This window comes from Pelophylax lessonae (genome assembly GCF_965119305.1).
Source record: "Pelophylax lessonae genome assembly, chromosome: 2".
In the NCBI taxonomy this organism is placed as follows: Eukaryota; Metazoa; Chordata; class Amphibia; order Anura; family Ranidae; genus Pelophylax; species Pelophylax lessonae.
Genome location: NC_138769.1, coordinates 158,620,708 through 158,640,877, shown reverse-complemented (window position 1 = coordinate 158,640,877; position 20,170 = coordinate 158,620,708). Strand labels below are relative to the sequence as shown.

Here is a 20,170-nt window from a genome sequence, read left to right as displayed (position 1 = left end):
ACGCCCCTGGGGCAGTCCCAGGACGTATACCATCACTTCTGCTGTAGGACTCCAGTTTGTTCTGCCTAGTCAGGAGTAAGGATCTGACTCTCTGCTGGGATCTGCGGGCCTGGCATTTTTTCCTATTTAAATGGAGTTTTTTACTTTTTTCTCTATTTTTCTGTGTGAACTACAATCAACAGCCAGGCTGGGTGATGCACTGGATATCCTAGATCCTTAACCACTTTACCACCGGAGGATTTTGCTGTCTTACGTCCAGGCCATTTTTTGCGATTCGGCACTATGCGAATTTAACTGACAATTGTGCGGTCGTGCGACGCCATACCCAAACGAAATTTACATCCTTTTTTTCCCACAAATAGAGCTTTCTTTTGGTGGTATTTGATCACTTGTGCGATTTTTACTTTTTGCGCTATAAACAAAAAAGAGCGTAAATTTTGAAAAAATAACAATATTTTTCACGTTTTTTTTTTATATGAAATTCCCCCCCAAAATTTTTTTTAACATTTTTGGCCAATTTGTTTACTGCTACATATTTTTGGTAAAAAAAAAATCGCAATAAGTGTATTTTGATTGGTTTGCTCAAAAGTTATTGCGTTTACTAACTAAGGGAAAGATTTCTGTCATTTTTGGTGTTTTTTTTTTTTTTTTTTTTAACGAGTAATGGCGGCGATCTGCGATTTTTTTTTTTTTATGCGGGATTGTGGCGGACAGATCGGACCCTTGACTGACATTTTTGACACTTTTGGGGGTACCAGTGACATTACTACAGTAATCAGTGCTATAAATATGCACTGTTACTGTAAAAATGACACTGGCAGGGAAGGGGTTAATTTTATTGGAGAGGGAGGGATTAATGTATGCCTGGTGTTTACTGACGAGTGGGGGAAGGTGACTGAGTGACACAGGGACAGATCGCATGTTCAGCTATGCTGAACCCTGCAATCTGACCCTGCCTGTCACTTAGGAGATCCGCCCGCTTTGTTTGCACAAGCGGGCGGATCTCCACACTCGATTCCCTGACGATCGGGGAAGAGCAGTGGCGATTGCCGCTGCTCCTCCCCTGGTCCGACTCCCGCTGTGACTGAACACAGGGGGAGCAAGCCTCCGGTGGCGCGTGCGCCGCCCACAAGGGGAGGAGTCCAGCGGCCTTGGGAACACATTCCCAGAGTTTCTTTTTGTTTTAAGAATTTTTAGGAATTTTTTCAGATTTTTAAACAAATATTTTTTCCCGATTTTTCACCGATTTTTATTGTCCTATGTATGGGCACTTAACCATAAGCACCAATTTGCATGAGTTAAAAGGGCCCTTCACTAATAAACATAAGGAGTATTTTAACAGTCCACTGGATCACATCCTTCACTTAACACTTATGAAGCACTCAGTATCGGTTTACACCCGATCGGATCAGGCACATCACTGTCCCGCACCAACATCGCACTATATTATTTGTATTAAAGCTTTTAACAAATCATTTAATGTAAGTCTTTGTCGTACTTTTATAAATTAGTTATAATAAACATGTATGTATTGTCTGTACAGCGAACACAGCAAATAGGGAGTTCACATGATGAATAAAATCTCTTTAGGCTGTGCAACATTGGTAAACTACATGGCGGGTGCACAAAGATGTCCGCCGTGTTCGGATTCCAATGGGTGTACAAAAATGGCGGCAGCCCAGCCTATAAAAAGACCGGGAGTAGCGCTAGATGGCACGCTCCAGATGTCGTATGACGAAACGCGTAGGGCGTGGTTTGTTACGTCAATTCGTCACTTCCGGTAGCGGTGGTTCGGCCCGTTGGAACGCGGAAGCAGCCCGGCGAACACCATACACTGAAAGTGAACTCCCTGTGAGTGGATGCTAACTTGCTTTGATTTAACCATCATATACTACGCAATGGAGGCTTTTCTTGTGTTTCAGTGACCGAAGAATTTTTGAGTCATCTGCCCTAGTGTGCGGTAAGCAACGGTGTACTTGGTGGAGATCCACAAGTGCCATGTTTATTATTTAAAGGCACACAACCACCCACAGGGTGTAATACAATATACAAATCAGCACTTTCTATGTATATGTGGCATATGATATGGTTTACTAAACACAATTTATGCACTTTATTGATGGTCTAAAGATATCGGCACCAAGCACTTTGTATTCAAGTGGCGATAGTACCAAACGCACTATATGCACTTTCTTTAAGACGTATAGTTTTATATGTATATTTTTATTTTCACCACTTTTTTATCTTTCACTACCTCAGAGGTAGGTTGGTGGCAGCTTACATCACATTGTTCATCTTAAGTCCAAATTAAGGTACTGAAACTCCATAGCGCTGGTATTAACCCCACCCCCTATATGGGTGAAATTAGGTAGGGGGGCTGCATGGTGCTGGGCTGGATGAGTGGTGGGTGCGGACGCTGTCGGCCCCCTGTAGCGCATGTCCATACCTGGGTGCTGCGCGGAGTCCCCTCCTGGGGTCTGTGAATTTTCCCCTGGGGTCCAGGATCCTGTGCCAGGCCACGTGGTGCCGCCATTTGGCCGTGGTCTCGATATTACTGGCTTCAGCGGCCATGTTTGTGTAGTCCAGCAGTGTGGCAGACCGTTTTTGGTGCTCTCCAGCTAGGGTGGTGAGTCTCTGGGGGTATATATTCCTTCCTCTGCTGTAAATAGCACCTCAGTTGCGCTGATTGTTGTGGTGCGAAGGGGGAGGGGCAGCGTGGTTCCATTTGACCCTTTATGGAGCATGTTTCACCACCCGATCCACTCCTGGAAGCTGTGCGACCCTCTGGGTCTCAGTGTGCTCTTGCAGCCATGATGGCAGCCCTGCAGTTGCTAGTAACCAAAGTAGACATGGCCTTGCAAAGGAGACCTGGCAAGAAGCGCCCTCCCCCCTTCACATGTATCCTCTGCTTCCTCAGAGTCTGAGGTGGATTTGGCCGCCGCAGACGAGAGTCAGCCCCCTGGATCTGCGCCCACGCATGAGTGCTCTAATAGTAAGGATGAGTCATCCTCCTCTGCAGCCTCGAATGAAAAAGCACTGGTGAAGGCCCGGTTTGTATCAGTGTGGGAAACTTTAAAGTTGGAGGACTCGGCTATTGCTGAGTCGGCTACACCAGTGCAATTTGGCACCTGCAAATCTTCCAAGGTGAACAAGGTGTTTCCCTTTCCTGCCTATTTTGACGAGATTGTCACTAGTCAGTGGGGTTCCCCGAAATGCATGGTTGGTATACCGAAGCGTTTTGCTAGAAAATATCCCTTTGAGGAGTCTCGTCTAGAAAACTGATGGTTCCACCATTGGTGGACTCAGGTTTCCAGGCTAAATAAGGCCACACTTTTGACAGTGGAAGATTCCCCATCTTTTAAGGACCCCGTGCACAAAAGAGCTGAGGCTCTGGTCCGGTACCTCTTCACCATGGCCGGTTAAATTTTAAGACCGGTGTTCTATCACCTTGGTATCCCAGACCTTAACCGAATGTGCTAAGATTTTGGGCCAGGATCTGGAGGGGAGTCCACACCCTTCTGAGCTGGCAGATCAGTTGATTCAAGGATTACAGTATATTTGTGATGCATCCCTGGATGGAGTGCCCTTGGCCGGCAGGGTTTCTGTGATGGTGGTGATCCTTTGCCGCATGATCTGGGTGAAGTACTGACCAGCTGACCAGGCTTATAAAAAGGTATTGACTGATCTTCCTTTTGTAGGTGACCGTCTGCTCGGTGCCTCTATGGAACAGATCATTAAGGGTCTAACGGGAGGTAAGAGTACACTACGTCCGCAGGCTGCTAAGGGCAAGGAACCTCGATGTAAGCAGGGGCCCTTTTTTTTTTTTGGCTCACAAGCGGCCCTTTTGTCTGGCTGGCTTGCAAGAAAAGGGGCTCGAGATCCACCTGTAACTTTGCGGGGAGGCTCCAAGAGACCCTGGAATGGTAAGTCCAAAGCTGGTGCTTCTGGTTCGGCAGACAAGCCTTCCCCAGCCTGAAAGGGCGTCTTCACGTCTGGAGTGGGGGGACGTCTTCTCTTTCCGGATCCATGGTCCTTGCTCATTCAGGACAAATTGGTCCACGCACTGGTTAGGTTACAAGATCGAGTTTCGGCCCTTGCCTGAGGCAAGGCTCTTCCCTTCCAACTTATACCTGTCTCCAGAGCGGCTACAGGGTCTCTACAGAGCAGTGCCAGACCTGTTAGCTCAAGGGGGTCTTGTGCCGGTTCCAGAGTTGGAACGCTTCCAAGGTTTTTATTCAAATCGGTTTACAGTTCCCGGGAAGGAAGGCAAGGTTCGTCCGATCTTGGATCTCAAGGCTCTGAACCACTTTGTGTGGGTTCAGAAATTTCGGATTCCATTCGCACAGTAGTAGCTTTCCTGCCTCTATCGATCTCAAGAATGCTTGCCTTCATATTCTAATATATGTCGGGCATCAGCGTTTTCTTCGTTCTGCCATGGGCCACTTTCAATTCGTGATATTACCCTTTTGGTCTCCCTTCAGCTCCTCAAGTGTTCTCAACAGTGCCATCTTAAGAGCACTAAAGGACCCTGGGCAGTGCAATCACCCACGAGAATAAAAATGCAAGTAGGGGATGTATACCAGAGACAAAACTATAATCCTTCCACTTTACAAATCACTGGTCTGACCACATCTGGAGTATTCTGTCCAGTTCTGGTCACCAGTCCTCAGTAGGGATGTGTTGGAGCTGGAGAGAGTACAGAGAAGGGCAACAAAACTTATTAGGGGATTAGAGGACCTTAATTACGAAGAACGTTTAGAAGTGCTCGATTTATTCTCCCTGGAGAAGAGACGCCTAAGAGGGGACATGATAGCAATTTACAAATACCCCAACGGTGATCACAGCATAGAAAATAAACTATTCAGTCGCAAGGAATGTATAACAAAAGGCCATACAATGCGATTAGAGAAGCGTTTTAACCTCAGGCTACGCAGGGGGTTCTTTACAGTGAGGGCTACAAGACACTGGAATTCTCTATCACAAATGGTAGTAACTGCGGGGAGTATGACTACTTTTAAAAGACTCTTGGACATGCATCTCAAGGATAAAAACATTCAGGGGTATGGGAAATGATCACACCTACAGGTTGAACTGGATGGACTATTGTCTTTATTCAACCTCAACTACTATGTAACTTATCGATAAGGCGATATTTATTGGTACAGCAGTGCCAGGCTAATGACAGCTTCCAAGTTGGGTGGCTGGGTCCAGTGAACACACACACGGATGGGAGTCAGACCCACTTGTCCTGTGTGTCTGTTCTCATGGAGGCGGACAGGCATTTCTGCAGTTGTTGGGCTCCCCCTCCACGGCCCAAGTGGGCCTGACAGCAGCGCAGGGTCGGCAGGCAATTGCCACCTGCTAAGTTCGGCAGTGGGATGCACACGGCAGTTGGGGCTGGGTTGCTGGGCAGGTGGGGCCCCCGGCAACTGCCCAGCGTGCCCATTCGGTAAGATGGCCCTGGTTCTCAAAGGTTTTGGCGCCAGTGTTGGCCTTTTTACGGCAGAAGGAGTTTGCGATACAAGGTTACCTGGACAATCTACTTCTGTGTGCAGAGTCTTCCTCGGCTCTAGAAGCCGACTTGGATGTTACGTTGCGAATTTTGCAGAAGTTGGGGTGGGCACCGATTTCAGAAATCAGCACTGTCTCCATCCAAGATGGACTACTTGGATCTGACGCTGAATTCAGCGTCAGCCTGGGTGTTTCTTCCTCAGACAAAACATCTGAAGCTACAGGATGTTGTTCAGCTCCTGTTGCCCAACCATTAATCGTCACTCAGGATTTGCATGGAAGTGCTGGGTCTGATGGTATCCACCTTCGAGGCGGTTCTGTTTGCGCAGTTCCATATCAGATCTTTGCAAAGGGAGATTCTGATCAAATGGAACAAGGATCCGTTGTCATTGGACAATCTGATTCTGTTGAGTCGAGGTTCGAGGGAATCTCTCCTATGGTGGCTCTGTTCCCCGGTTCTGCGCCTTGGAAAATCCTTTCTTCCCCTATATTGGGCTGTAATCGCCACGGATGCCAGTCTGTCCGAAAGGGTGATGTCTAGGGATTGTGTTTTAGCCCAAGGTGTCTGGACTCAGAAGAGTCCAGGTTGCCGATCAACATCCTGGAAATTCGGGCGGTCACACTTTGTCTCATTGGACAGATCGTCTGCAGGGAAGCCCTGTGTGGATTAGGGCTGCAACGAACGATTATTTTCATAATCTATTAGTTGGCCGATTTATTGTTTTGATTAATCAGATAATCTAAAAATAAAATGTGTATAAATTTAGTTATGTGAAGTTTAAAAAAAAAAATGCAATTTATTCTTCTATATATATATATATATATATATATATATATATATATATATATATATATATATATATATATATATATATATATATATATATATATATATATATATATATATATATATATATATAATATGCAGTTGTAAACATAAATAACCAACGATATGGTTGGGGTGCAAAATCTCTAATCTCTCAGAATAACAGACAGAAGTGATAGTGTATATACTATAGTATAGTGTATATACTATTAGAGGTTGAACCTGGTGAATATCATCAAACTAAGATCAATTTTTTTTTATTTAAAGAAAAAAATGAAAGACTGTTTTGCCGATTTTTAGACAGAACTGTAATATATTATGTATGACAGACTCCCTTGTCAAAGGCAGGTGGCTTGATAAAAGCTTCCTGCGCCTTCTGTCATTTATGCTTGCCATACAAAAACAATGTCTTCCTTCAAAATAATTTTCATTTTAAGAACGTTCGTTCGATTTTCTAGTCATTAATGGGGTCAAATCGATGTTCGTTTTCTGTCGCAGTAAAATTCGAAGGGGCAGAATAGAAAACTTCTTGGTCCAAGGAATTTTCAGGCAGTGATTGTGGTTTTCGTTCAGAAATGACATTCATTTTAAACCTTATGTTAAAAGCAAGTACCGGTAAACATTTTCAAATGACATCCTTTTCATGCAGTGAATGTACAAAGATTTTTCGTATGAATATTCTTATCTGGAAATCTATACATGTATGGGCAGCATAAGACTCAGTTCACACCTAATTCAGTTTGCTTTTGAGCCGTTTCTGCTGTGCGTTTTGCATTTTTGCCCCCGTGATTTTGTTGCGATTTTGCATTTTTGTTTATGCTTTTTTTTTTTTTTTTTATATAGCTAATTTTGTTGGGCAGATTTAAAAAGGCAAATCGTGGCAAAAACACACTGTTTTTCTGCAACATCTCCATTAAAGTCTATTGAACCAAAAAAGAAAAAAAAGCAACGTTTAGCGTTGAAAAAAGTCCTTGACCTATTCCAAATTTGTAGCAGCTGAAAAAAGCAAAGCTGTGAACGTTTCCTGTAGGAAACCATGTTAAATGAACTGTAGTGCGTATCTTTAAAAAGCACCAAAAAACGCATAGGTGTGAACCAGGCCTAAGACTTTTAGTAGCAGCATGCTTTTTTTTGTATCACCTGTCATAATAGGGTAAAAAAACTAAAATGAGCCCTTTATAATAAAAAACTACTATAAGGGATTCATTTTTACTGTGAAACAGTAAAAGTAATAATATATATTAGAGATCGACCAATTATCGGCAACACTGATGTATCGGGGGCCAATATACACTTTCCCCGATATTTTGGAATCCGCGCCTGAGGTTACCGATATTTAGGGAAAGTGCTTGTACCGGAGTGATGCCTGCAGCTAGAGGCATCACCCCGGTACCAGTGTCCATAGTCGAAGGTCGGCTGACTTGTAATGACAACCGATGCGGCTGAGAAGCCGCTTTGCTGTCATTACAAGGAGCCGGAGGGGCCTTCCACGGCTCACCGGGAGACCCGGGCATCCTACCTCTACTGCCGCCGAAGAGAAGACCCGGTGTAGCATGAAGATGTGTATCCACATGAAAGCTGGTATCCCTGCCTCAAATGCGCATGCCCCGGTCTCCATGTAAAAAAAACCCGGAAGTGATGTCATGACATCACTTCTGTGTACTCGGCGCCGAATTAAAAAAAACTGACCGCATTCAAAACAGCCAAACATGGCGTTTTGAATGCTTTTCAGTGCCGAGGAGGGGTTTGAGGTCTTTTAGACCCCCAGATCCCTCCACAAGGAGTACCTTTTGAAAAAAAATTAAAAAAAAATATATTTTTTTTACATATTCAAAAATATTGGCCGATACGGATATCCGATGACCAAAATATCGGTATCGGCATTAAAAAACATATATCGGTCGATCACTAATGTATATTACAAAATACTTATAATATATATATATGTATGTGTGTGTATGTGTGTGTGTATATATATATATATATATATATATATATATATATATATATATATATATATATATATATATATATATATATATATATATATATATATATATAAATTACACCCACAAGTAGGATATATGGGCATTTTAACTAGGAATCGGACATGAAGCTACAGTTTATGAAGGGTGGAAAGGATAGATCAATCTTTTTATATTAAAGTAGTACTAAAAGTTTAGACTTTCCACGGACATGATCATTTTAAATACAATACTGGTAAAATGCCTTCTATTACCTCCAGTCTATCAGCCCCCACCTTCTCTGGGTTCAGATGCTGATCTTCCCTGCACACAGTCTGATTTTTTTTTTTTTTTAACAAACATGTTATACTTACCTGCTCTGTGTAATGCTCTTGCACAGAGCAGCCCTGATTCTCCTCTTCTGGGGTCCCCCACTGATGCTTCTTGCTCCTCCTGCCTTCAGAGTGCCCCAATAGCAAGGTAAAAAAAAAACTTCTGCCTTCAGAACCACTCACTTCCTGCCCAGGACTACATGTCCCATGACGCATTGCTCCTCACACGTTCTCAGGCACTTACTGACCTGTATGGGTGGTGTACTGAGCTGTATATGTGCTTCATTGTATTTCCTGATATATAAACAAATAATGCCTTCTGTATGCAGGACAACTAGTCAGCTGACCGATTAATCAATTATGAAAATAGTTGACAACTATTTTCATAATCGCTTAGTCGATTAATCGATTAGTTGTTTCAGCCCTAGTGCGGATACAATCGGACAATGCTACAGCTGTGGCATATGTCAATCAATCAAGGGGGCACAAGGAGTGTCCTGGGGGCCCAGGAAGTGCATCTTGAGGTGGGCAGAACGATATGTTCCGGCCCTCTCTGCTGTGCACATTCTGGGGGTAGAGAATTGTTGAGCAGTCTATCTGTCGGCTGGATCTGGGAGAATGGTCTCTTCACCCAAACTTTTTTAATCATCTGTCTTCGGTGGGGGACCCTGATGTGGATCTGCTGGCTTCTCGTCTCAACAGGAAGGTGCAGAGGTTCATGTCAAGATCTCAGGATCCTCTGGCCAACGCCGCAGACGCCCTAGTATCCCCTTGGGTTCAGTATTGTACGATTTATGCCTTTCCTCGAGTACAACTTCTGTCGAGACTCCTACACAGAATTGAGCTAGAAGGGATTCAAGTCACTCTGGTGGCACCAGACTGGTCTCGCCAGTCTTGGTACACAGGCCTGGTAAGGCTGGTAACAAACGCCCCTGGGAATCTTCCTCTCAGGGACCAATCTTCCATCCTGCTTTACGGTCTCTAGCTTTAACAGCGTGGCTATTGAAAGATAGGTGCTGAAAGACAGAGGACTGTTGGAGTCGGTGATTCCTACGCTGTTGAAGGCTAGGAAATCTACTTCCAGGAAGGTTTATTATAGAGTTTGGAAGGTGTACATTACTTGGTGTGAGCCTCGGGGGGTTTCTTCTTGCTCCTTTTCTGTGTCTCGCCTGTTGGAGTTTCTACAATTGGGTGTAGATGGACGTTTGGCTCTGGGCACCATCAAGGGTCAGATTTCCGCTTTGGCGATTTTTTTTTTTTTTTTTTTTTTTTTTTTTTTTTTCCAAAGGCCGATGGCGGCGAAGTCCTTGGTTCACACTTTTGTGCAGGGCGTTCACCATCTGGCTCCTCTGGTGCGATCCGTGGTACCTCCATGGGATCTCAATTTGGTTATGTCAGTGCTTCAAAGGCCTCCCTTTGAAAATAATTGAGAAATCTCTCTGCTCACTCTTTGGCAGAAGGTGACTTTCTTGGTAACCATTACTTCTGCACGTTGCGTGTCGGAGTTGGCTGCCTTGTCTTGCCGGTCACCTTACCTGGTGATTTAAAGGGACAAAGTGGTGTTGCGACCCTGTCAGGTGTTCCTAAAGTTTTCTCGGGGTTTCATTTGAATAAAGACATTGTGCTACTGTCCCTATATCCTAAGCCTACACATCCTAAGGAAATTGCTTTGCATTTTTTAGATGTGGTTAGTGCGATTCGGGTGTACCTGGGGGTGACTGGACTGATTTAGGAAATCCGATTCTGTTTTGTTCTTACGGATGGACCTCGTCAGGGGCAGGCCATATCTGCTGTGACCTTTTCCAAGTGGATCAGGCGTCTTCCTGTTGGTGGTGAAGGCCTACTCTATTAAGGGTCAGGTTCCTCCTCTCCCTGTTAAAGCGCATTATATGAGGGCGATTGGTGCCTCCTGGGCTTTCCGTCATCAGGCGTCAGTGGTTCAGGTGTGCAAGGCTGCTACGTGGTTTTCAGTACACAAATTCACAAAGTTTTATAATGTGGATGTACTTTGCATCTTCGGATGCAGTGTTTGGCCGCAAAGTTTTGCAGGCTGTGATTGATTTCCCTAAACTGCTCTCGCTGCTAGAAAATATCAAATGGGATAGAACCCTGGGAACAAAGAACACGGAGGAAAAATGGGAGTGCTTCAAGAGCATACTTAACAAGGGGGTGGGCCAGTGCATTCCACAGGGAAATAAATTTAAAAGAGCAAAACTAAACCCTGGGTGGCTAAACTCCAACATAAAAATGTATATTAGAGCTAAAGAAAAGGCCTTCAAAAAATACAAGACTGAGGGGTCATTGGCAGCATTCAAGCATTACAAAGAGTGTAATAAGAAATGTAAAGACGAAATCAGGGCGGCTAAAATAGAACACGAGAGACATATAGCGGAGGAGAGTAAAAAGAACCCCAAGAAGTTCTTTAAGTATATAAACAGTAAGAAAGCAAGGCCAGAACACATTGGCCCCATAAAAGATGATAAAGGAAAAATGGCCACTGAGGACAGAGAAAAGGCGGAAGTGTTAAATAATTTCTTTTCTTCAGTCTTCACAAAGGAATCGGGGGGCTACACGAACCCCGCTTGTAAGGCTGACCTAAATAATACACCTCAGGAAGTGCCGCCATGGCTAACAGAGGATAGACTTAGAGCTAAACTAGAGAAACTTAACATAAATAAATCCCCGGGACCGGATGGCTTGCACCCAAGGGTTCTAAATGAGCTCAGTCAGGTGATTGCCAGACCATTATTCTTGATCTTTAAGGATAGTTTACAGACAGGTATGGTGCCAGCTGATTGGAAAAAAGCCAACGTGGTACCAATATTTAAAAAGGGGCCGAGATATATCCCGGGTAACTATAGGCCGGTCAGCCTAACATCAGTAGTCTGCAAAATTTTGGAGGGGATGATAAGGGACCACATACAAGACTTTAGTAATGAAAACGGTATTATTAGTAGTAATCAGCATGGATTCATGAAAAATCGTTCATGCCAAACCAATCTATTAACCTTCTACGATGAAGTGAGCTGCCACTTAGATAAAGGTAAGCCTGTGGATGTGGTGTATCTGGACTTTGCAAAGGCCTTTGACACCGTTCCCCACAAACTTACTGTACAAACTAAGGAAGGTAGGTATGGACCATAAGGTGAGTACCTGGATAGAGAACTGGCTCCAGGGGAGAGTCCAGAGGGTGGTGATTAATGGGGAGTACTCTGATTGGGCGGGTGTGGAAAGTGGGGTCCCCCAGGGTTCTGTCCTGGGACCAATCCTGTTTAATTTATTCATAAATGATCTAGAGGAGGGGATATCTAGTACAATCTCAGTATTTGCAGATGATACTAAATTAGGCATGCCAATATCTTCTATGCAGGATGTGGAAATCTTGCAAGCAGACCTGAACAAAATAACGGGGTGGGCAACTACATGGCAGATGAGATTTAATGTAGAAAAATGTAAAGTAATGCACTTGGGGGCCAGAAACCAGAAAGCAAGCTACTCACTAGGGGGGGAACCTCTGGGTGAGTCTAGGATGGAAAGGGACCTGGGGGTACTGGTAGACAACAGGCTTGGAAGTGGCATGCAATGCCAAGCCGCTGCAAGCAAAGCCAACAGAATACTGGGTTGTATAAAAAAGGGGATTCACTCCAGAAATAAAGAGATTATTCTTCCACTCTACAAGACTCTGGTCCGGCCACATCTGGAGTATGCTGTCCAGTTCTGGGCACCGGTCCTCAGGAAGGATGTGCTGGAACTGGAGAAAGTCCAGAGAAGGGCAACAAAAATAATTAGGGGAATGGAGGACATCAGCTATGAGGAAAGACTACAAGCACTGAACCTATTCTCTCTGGAGAAGAGACGATTGAGGGGGGATATGATATCAATGTACAAATACTGTACTGGCGACCCTAGCATAAGGAACAAACTATTCAGAGTAAGGGAATACAATAAGACACGTGGCCACTCACTAAAACTAGAGGAAAGGCGGTTTAACCTTAAAGTGTGTAAGGGGTTCTTCACTGTAAGAGCGGTAAGGATGTGGAATTCTCTTCCGCAAGCAGTCGTATCAGCGGGGAGCATTGATAGTTTCAAAAAACTATTGGATGGACACCTTAAAGACCACAACATACAGGGGTATACAATGTACGGTTAAAAGCAAACACACACACACATCATAGGTTGAACTGGATGGACTTGTGTCTTTTTTCAGCCTCACTAACTATGTAACTAAAAAAAAATTGTGGAGGCTTCCGCTTATTGAGGGTGAAAAGTTTTCCTGGTGGTGAGCTCCTGTTGTTGAGTCCTACAGCAGGATGTGATGGTATACCCTCTGGGACTGCCCCAGGGTTGTAACTAAAAAGGTTTCTGCCTAGTCCTACTCTTAGAGAGTGAGAGCATAAGCTCAGTGGTCTGAAGAATCAAAGCGGTCTAGTCAGTGAACCTCGGAGAAAAGGATTTTACGGTAAGACAAAAATCCAGTTTTCCTTTTCAATCTGCAGCTCTGTGAAATGGATTGCAATATGGCTACCTGTACAGAACGCCCCCAGAAATATTTCCTGCTTGTGTGATTGGCTTACTGTTTTTTCCCTGAAGTCTGCACTAAGATTTCAGGCATCCCTTGCAATAAAAATGTAATTTTTGGTGAGATACCCCAATAAGAAATCACATCCAAAGGAATGCAAACCCTGCAATTTTCCTCATTAGAGCCCTGCAGGTGCAGCAGCTAATTGATCATTATGAAACCACTCCCATTATATTCACTTTCCACATGGACCCAGACAATCCTACTGTGATTTCTTCTGAATAACAAAAGGTAGGAATCTGCAACAAAGTTAATTAAAATCCTTGTACATCAGAGGGAAAGGTTTTTTTTTCCCCAACAAAAGTGGAGTTACTCTTTTTTTTAAAATATGTCAGTCTATAGTACATAATAGTTGCAAAATGTTCTGTCTGCTCTTCCTTGTTAGTACAACTTTTTGAGATGTGTTGCTGCAATAAATTTCGAAATCACGGTTAACGTTTTCTCAGTTTAAAGCCGTAGTAAACCATTTTTTTAAAATCCTGCAAGGTAGAGGCATAATGTGCTAGTATGCATTGCTTACTAGCACATAATGAAATACTTACCTTAGAACAAAGCCCTCCTGTGCCGCGCTGTCACCGCTGACAGGCACTTGCATCTTCACCCAGTCCTCCTTCTGGGTTTGCGTGCTATGGCCGTCTGGCTGCACCACGATATCACTCGCGCTCATGCGGGAGTCGGACCGTGGCACAGAGCTCCAAAGGGATGGCATGGATAGAACGTCCCTTTAGAGCACATGCGCCGCTGACGTCACCGGCTACATGCTGTGTGAGTATGTGTGTGTGTGTTTATATATATATATATATATATATGTATGTGTGTGTGTATGTATGTATGTATGTATGTGTATATATATATATATATATATATATATATATATATCTATCCTGAACCGTGCAGGTCTACGAGATAATCACTGTACCTACAGTTATGGACATGGGGCTGTAGATCTATCTTTTGACCTGGAAAAAAAAATGTAATATAGTGCATTTGAAACCACCAGCATTTCACACTGCAACCATCACATCATTTTTAACTTAACATTTTTTTTCTCTTTTGTTCATTGACAGACACAGCTCCTTATATCTTGACCATTTGGTTATACTGCCCCCTACAGGAGTAGGACACTAGGCAGGAAAAAAGCTTGACTATGTCTATGGGACATTCCCAGGGGGCATATTCCCACTCTCAGCTATAGGCACTCAGTTTTTTTTTTTCTGCCTAGTCAGGAGTAAGGACCTAGTTCCTTGCTGGGATCTCTGGTCCTGGCAAGTTTTTTCCTTTTTTAAATTGAACTTTTTCCTATCTTTATTTTGTTCCTGTGAGAATCTACAATCAGCTGTTGGCTGGGCGACGAACTGGATAATCTAGATCCAGAGGGTCCCCTCCAGTCTGGCCAGCAAGCGCGCGCAGGCCTCAGCTCAGCGCTAGGTCGGCCGCGACATAGCCCCACTGGACGGGGGCTGGCCTGTGAATTAAACTTCTTCCAAGGGCAGGGCGCATACGATCTGGCCTCAGCCTGAGTCATAGCGTTCCTCCTGGCTGACAGCCTCCCCATTCCGATGGAGCGATGCCTACCCTGTTCCTGGTATGGTAAGTAGCTGTCCCCCCTTCTACCCCTGGAGGGTTTTGGGGTGGAAGTGGGCCCCTCCCTGGGACGGTCAGATCCCCTAGTTCCCCCTCCTTCCCATGCAGCGTCCCATCCCTTCTGCACACCCCCCCCCCCCCCCCATGGGTTAGCAATACCTTTTTTTAGGTCAGTCTGTGGTGTCAAACAGGCGATGGGGGTTTGGAAGCGTGCCGCCAGCGACCAGACGATCGACTTTTGGAGGTGGCTGTACCTGCTAGGGGTTCCTGTCAGGGCCCCCCTACCTGCTGGGATCATGTTTGGAGCACATGGGGTCCTCCCGGGAGCCACGTGGGGCTGCTATTTTCTTGTACCCTTTTGTGCTGTAGATCGGCAGCCAGGTTTGTGTAGCCTTGGTGACCATTTTCTTGTGGTATTCTCATTGAAAATAGCGGCGGCAATGTTTTTGAAGCTATATGATGCATAATTCGGCGGTGGGAGCCCCTCTTCATCCCCTAGTGCTAATCTTTCATTCCCTGATCGCCGCATGGTGTGCAGTGATGCAGGTATGCAAGGCGGCCACCTGCTCGTCTGTGCACGCTTTCACAAAGTTTAAGGTGGATTTGTTGGCATCTGTGGATTCTTCCTTTTGGCTGCAAGGTTTTGGAGGCTCCTATTTAGAGGACCTGGTCCTCTTTGAGGGTGTATTGTTTTTTTCAGGTGAGCTCCAGTTGTTTATGGTTGAGCTCCATGTTACCTGGTTGGCTACAGTTTAGCCTTGGGAATTTTTCTTACTGTTCCCACCCCTCATGTTTGACACTGATTTGGGATGTCCCAATGGTCAAGAAGATAAAGAGCTGTGTCTGTCAATTAACAAAAGAGAAAATGAAAATGGGATTTTTGACTTACCGTAAAATGCATTTCTTTGATGTTCATTGACGGACACAGCCCCCATCCCTCTGTGGAGTTGGCTTTCGTCTGATACTGCTTGTAACAAAACTGAGGGCCTATAGCTGAGAGTGGGAGTATACCCCCTGGGACTGCCCCATAAGCGTAGTCAAGCTTTTTCCTGCCTAGTGTCCTACTCCTGTAGGGGGCAGTATAACCCAATGGTCAAGAAGGTAAGGAAGCTGTGTTTGTCAATGAACATTAGAAAAATGGATTTTAGGGTAAGTCAAAAATCCCATAATTGTACACTTATTGGCTGTGTGATGGTTCTGAACACGATTCCTGATTATAAGTATGCTGATTTACTAAAGGATTTGAAAATATTCACACAATGGAATGGGTAAAGATTCAACAATCTGATTGTGAAAAAAAATCATCTGTACGTTTCAATAATTTAAGAGAATATTTGCATATTGTGTGAACATCCTCAAATTATTTACTAAACCATTGTGGTGTCTGATTATGGTTGAGGAAGAGTCATTAGACTTAGATTCTGTAATATCGTGATATAAAGAAACATGCACAAAAATATAAAAAAAAATACAAATCTGTGCACAAAATCACTGCAAATACTGTAAAAAATTAAATGGAGCAAATAAACAGTGTGTTGTGCTCCAAAAAAGCTTGGTGACAAATAGGGATATCAGGTGATCGAATGAAATAAGTTCCGTGCTTAATAGAGGGACACCAAAAGATCCACCACCTCTGTTTCCACACCCCTCAGCTAGTCGACTCACCCCACTTTATTGCCCACCATCTTCATGGATAGGGCTAATAGCGCAAAGTTTTAAATGTTGCAATCAGGGTAATCACACATCAAATGTTTTACTTAAGGACAGCCTTTCTTCTCCCATATACATGTAAAGAAAAAAACAGCTCCACTAGTGTATTACAACTTTAACTTTTTATTGGAATAAAACCTCCTAAGATTGCACGTACAAAATGTACACTACTTCAGCGCATCAAACATAAGGAAGGTGTTTGGGGTGCTCTCATTGGTCCTACCGCATCCACGATGGTATAGTAGACCTCCAGGAGTCGCCACCGCTCACCCGACCAATCCTTCCGGTATGTTGTGTGGCCACTCACTGACGCGTTTCGTCACTTCTGACTGACAGTCGAAGTGACGAAACGCGTTAGTTCGTGGCCACGCCACATACTGTAAGGATTGGTCGGGTGAGCGGTGGCGACTCCCGGAGGTCTACTATACCATCGTGGAGGCGGTAGGACCAATGAGAGCACCCCAAACCCCTTCCTTATGTTTGTATGTTTGATGCGCTGAAGTAGTGTATATTTTGTACCTGATGTCCCTATTTGTCACCAAGTTTTTTTGGAGCACAACACACTGGATGTGGACTGTTTGCTTCATTTAATTTTTTTACAGTATTTGCAGTGATTTTGTGCACTGATTTGTATTTTTTTTTTTTTTTTTGTGCATGTTTCGTTATACCACGGGGTTAGTTATATGTACATTGTATGATATGCGCGGCTAGTTGAGTTATATATTCACTATTTGTTCAATTTTATTTTTTAAGCCGCAGCACTGATTTAGGATCTATTTACTTACATTTATCACATATTTTCTGTCAGCGCAGGATTTGTGATGTTTTTTTTTTTTTTTAAGCGCGAGAGCCAGCCTTCATCAGATTCTGTAATATGTCTTAGTTGTTTGCTTATTTTCTTTTTTCTTTTTTTCTTTTTTTTTTCTTTTTGTGCAGATGGATACTCTGTCGCAGGCAGAACAAGAGTCTTTAATGAGAAATGATCTTCGTCCCTCTGTAAAATTGTTCAAGGGAAACCAGTTGCAAATGAGATTTGCTTACAAAGGTAAGCAGAGCCATCTAGTTGCCTTTTTGCCCTTGTTTCTAGTGATCATCAAAAATCACTGGTAACAATCTGCCTGGATAGCTGAACATAGTAGTAAGAATGGAAAAGCCTTGGCCTTTCTTTAACGTTTAGACTTCCCAAGCCCTTCATCTCCGATATTATTGACCCTGTGAGATCGTTGGTTTCTAGTCCTCTGCAGATTAACGCTGCTTTTGCCCACTTTTAAAAAAAAAATTATATGAAGACAGTACCCCTTTTGACCAGTACAGGGTTAATTCCCTTTTCTCCCCTCTCTCTCGGCTGTCTGTAACCCCAACCCAAGGACAGATGCTGACTGGTCCTATTACACCAGATGAGATCTCCGCAGCTATTGTTTCCCTTCCTCCTAATAAGACCCCTGGCCTGGATGAGTTACCAGCAGAATGGTAGAAAATTTATGTGAACCATCTCCCCCACCCCTCCCCTTGCATGAAATCTGCTCCATTGCTTTTGACACTGGTGCCCTCTCTAGCTTCATGACTGAGGCTCTTAAATTAATCTGGAAGCCAGACCCAAGCTATGCAAAACTGAGCCTCATTCTGTCCTATCTACTTATTTATTAGCAGTGTCAAAATTCTGGTGAAGGTCCTGCCGTTAAGGTTGGCCAAGGTTGTTCTGACTCTAAATCATCCTGATCAGTCTGGGTTCATGCTAGGTAAAGGGACCTATGACAATATTAGACGTTTGTATTTGCATATTTAGTGCCTTGCTTATATCGTTAGATGTGTTAAAGAATTGGATGCAGTTCGCTGGTATTTTCTTTGGGTACTGAAGTTCTACTTTGGCTTTGGCTTTGGCTTTCCATTTCTGTGGTGGGTTCAGCTCGTATACCTGATGCCTCGGGCCAGAGTTCGAACAAAAAGGGCACGTGTCTGCCTTTTTTTCTCCTCCAGAGGGGAACTCTGCAAGGCTTCCCCCCCTTTTTTTACATTGGCCATAGAGCCCTTGGTTTTGTTGATTAGCCACTTACCTACTGGCCACTTGTACCCCCTTCCTAACCAGGCATATTTTCAGCTTTCAGTACTCCCACATTCTGAGTGACAATTACTCAGTCATGCACCCATACCCATATGACATTTTTGTCCTTTTTTCACACAAATAGAGCTTTCTTTCGGTGTTATTTATCACTGTGTTTATTTTTATTTTTTTGCTTTATAAACCGAAAAGAAAAATGCTTTTTTTTTTTTTTTTCTACGTTTTTTATTATAAACTTTTGCAAATTAGTAATTTTTCCTAAATTTTGTCCAAAAGTTATACTGCTACATATCTTTGGTAAAAATAACCCAAACAAGTATGTATTATTTGGTCTTTGTGAAGGGTATAGAGTCTACAAATATGTTGTAAAAATTGATCACACTGAATGTACTGCCGGCCTATCTGTTCTTGAGACATTAACAAACCAGGAAAGTACAAATATCCTCCGAATGAACACTTTTTGGAAAGTAGACATTCCTGGGTAATTTAGTAAGAGGCATGGTGAGTTTTTTTGAAGTTGTCATTTTTTTCCCACAATTCTTTGCAAAATTAAGATTTTTTTTATTTTGTTTTTCATAAAATTGTCATTGCCAAGTTATTTCTCACACACTGTACAGGCTTACTTACAACTGCACCCCAAAATACATTATTTTCAAATATAACTTTTATTTACTTTTTTTAAAGATAAACAAAAACCAAACATAGAAAGGCATACATCCAAAATACATTCTGCTACGCCTCCTGAGTTTGGCAATACCACATGTTTTAGACTTTTCCACAGCCTGGCCTCAGAGGCCCAACAACCAAGTAGCACCTCCAGGCGTTCTAGGAGAATAAATTACACATAATTTCCTGACGGCCTATCACACTTTTGAAGGCCCTGGAGCACCAGGACAATGGAAACACCGACAAAATGACCCCCATTTTGGAAAGCAAACACTCCAATACATAATCAATAAGGCATTATGAAGCCTTTTGAACATGTCATTTTTTTTTTCCCGCCACAGGTTTTTTGGAATATGTGGAAAGAAAATGTAAACTTTTTTATGAAAAAAAAAAAAAAAATTGTCCATTTAGAAGATATTTCTAACCCCTCATGTACATAGCAAACATGACACCCCAAAATGCATTCTGCTACTCCTGAGTATGGCAATAGCACATGTGAAACTTTTACACAGCCTAGCCACAAACAGAGGCCCAACATTCAGGGAGCACTGTTAGGTGCTCTAGGCACATAAAATTACACATTTAATTTCCTGACTACCCATTACACTTTTGTGGGGCACTGATGTGGCACGCATGAGCGTGGATGTGTCATGAATGAGGCAGAGGTGAGCGTTGCTGCAGACTCCCTCCTCTTCTAGCACGCTGTACCGATCGGTGTATACAGCTGGAGAGGAGAGCGCTTAACCAGACATGCGTCGGTTTGTTGACAACTGAACGCTCCATCATTGGACGGAGCAATCGGGTGGTAAAATGCTGCTGTCATTGGCCCTTCACTACGATCCGTGATGCGCAGGGTCTGGTGAACCTGGCAAACATGGACAGGGGGTGCGCTGGAAGCGTGATTTTAGAAGGATATCATTGTACGCCCTCCCAGAATAA

The 20,170-nt window shown here is 43.5% G+C and overlaps 1 protein-coding gene across 3 annotated transcripts in view; it reads left to right on the top strand.

Annotated features, from left to right (window-relative positions):
• The window catches only part of NCBP3 (nuclear cap binding subunit 3), a 105,373-nt gene that overhangs the window by 54,547 nt on the left and 30,656 nt on the right, over positions 1–20,170 (top strand). For all 3 annotated transcript variants that reach the window (XM_082244497.1, XM_082244496.1, XM_082244495.1), the window contains one exon: positions 17,443–17,551. In XM_082244497.1, the coding sequence (XP_082100623.1) occupies positions 17,443–17,551 (109 nt within the window). The remainder of the gene's footprint in view (positions 1–17,442; positions 17,552–20,170) is intronic.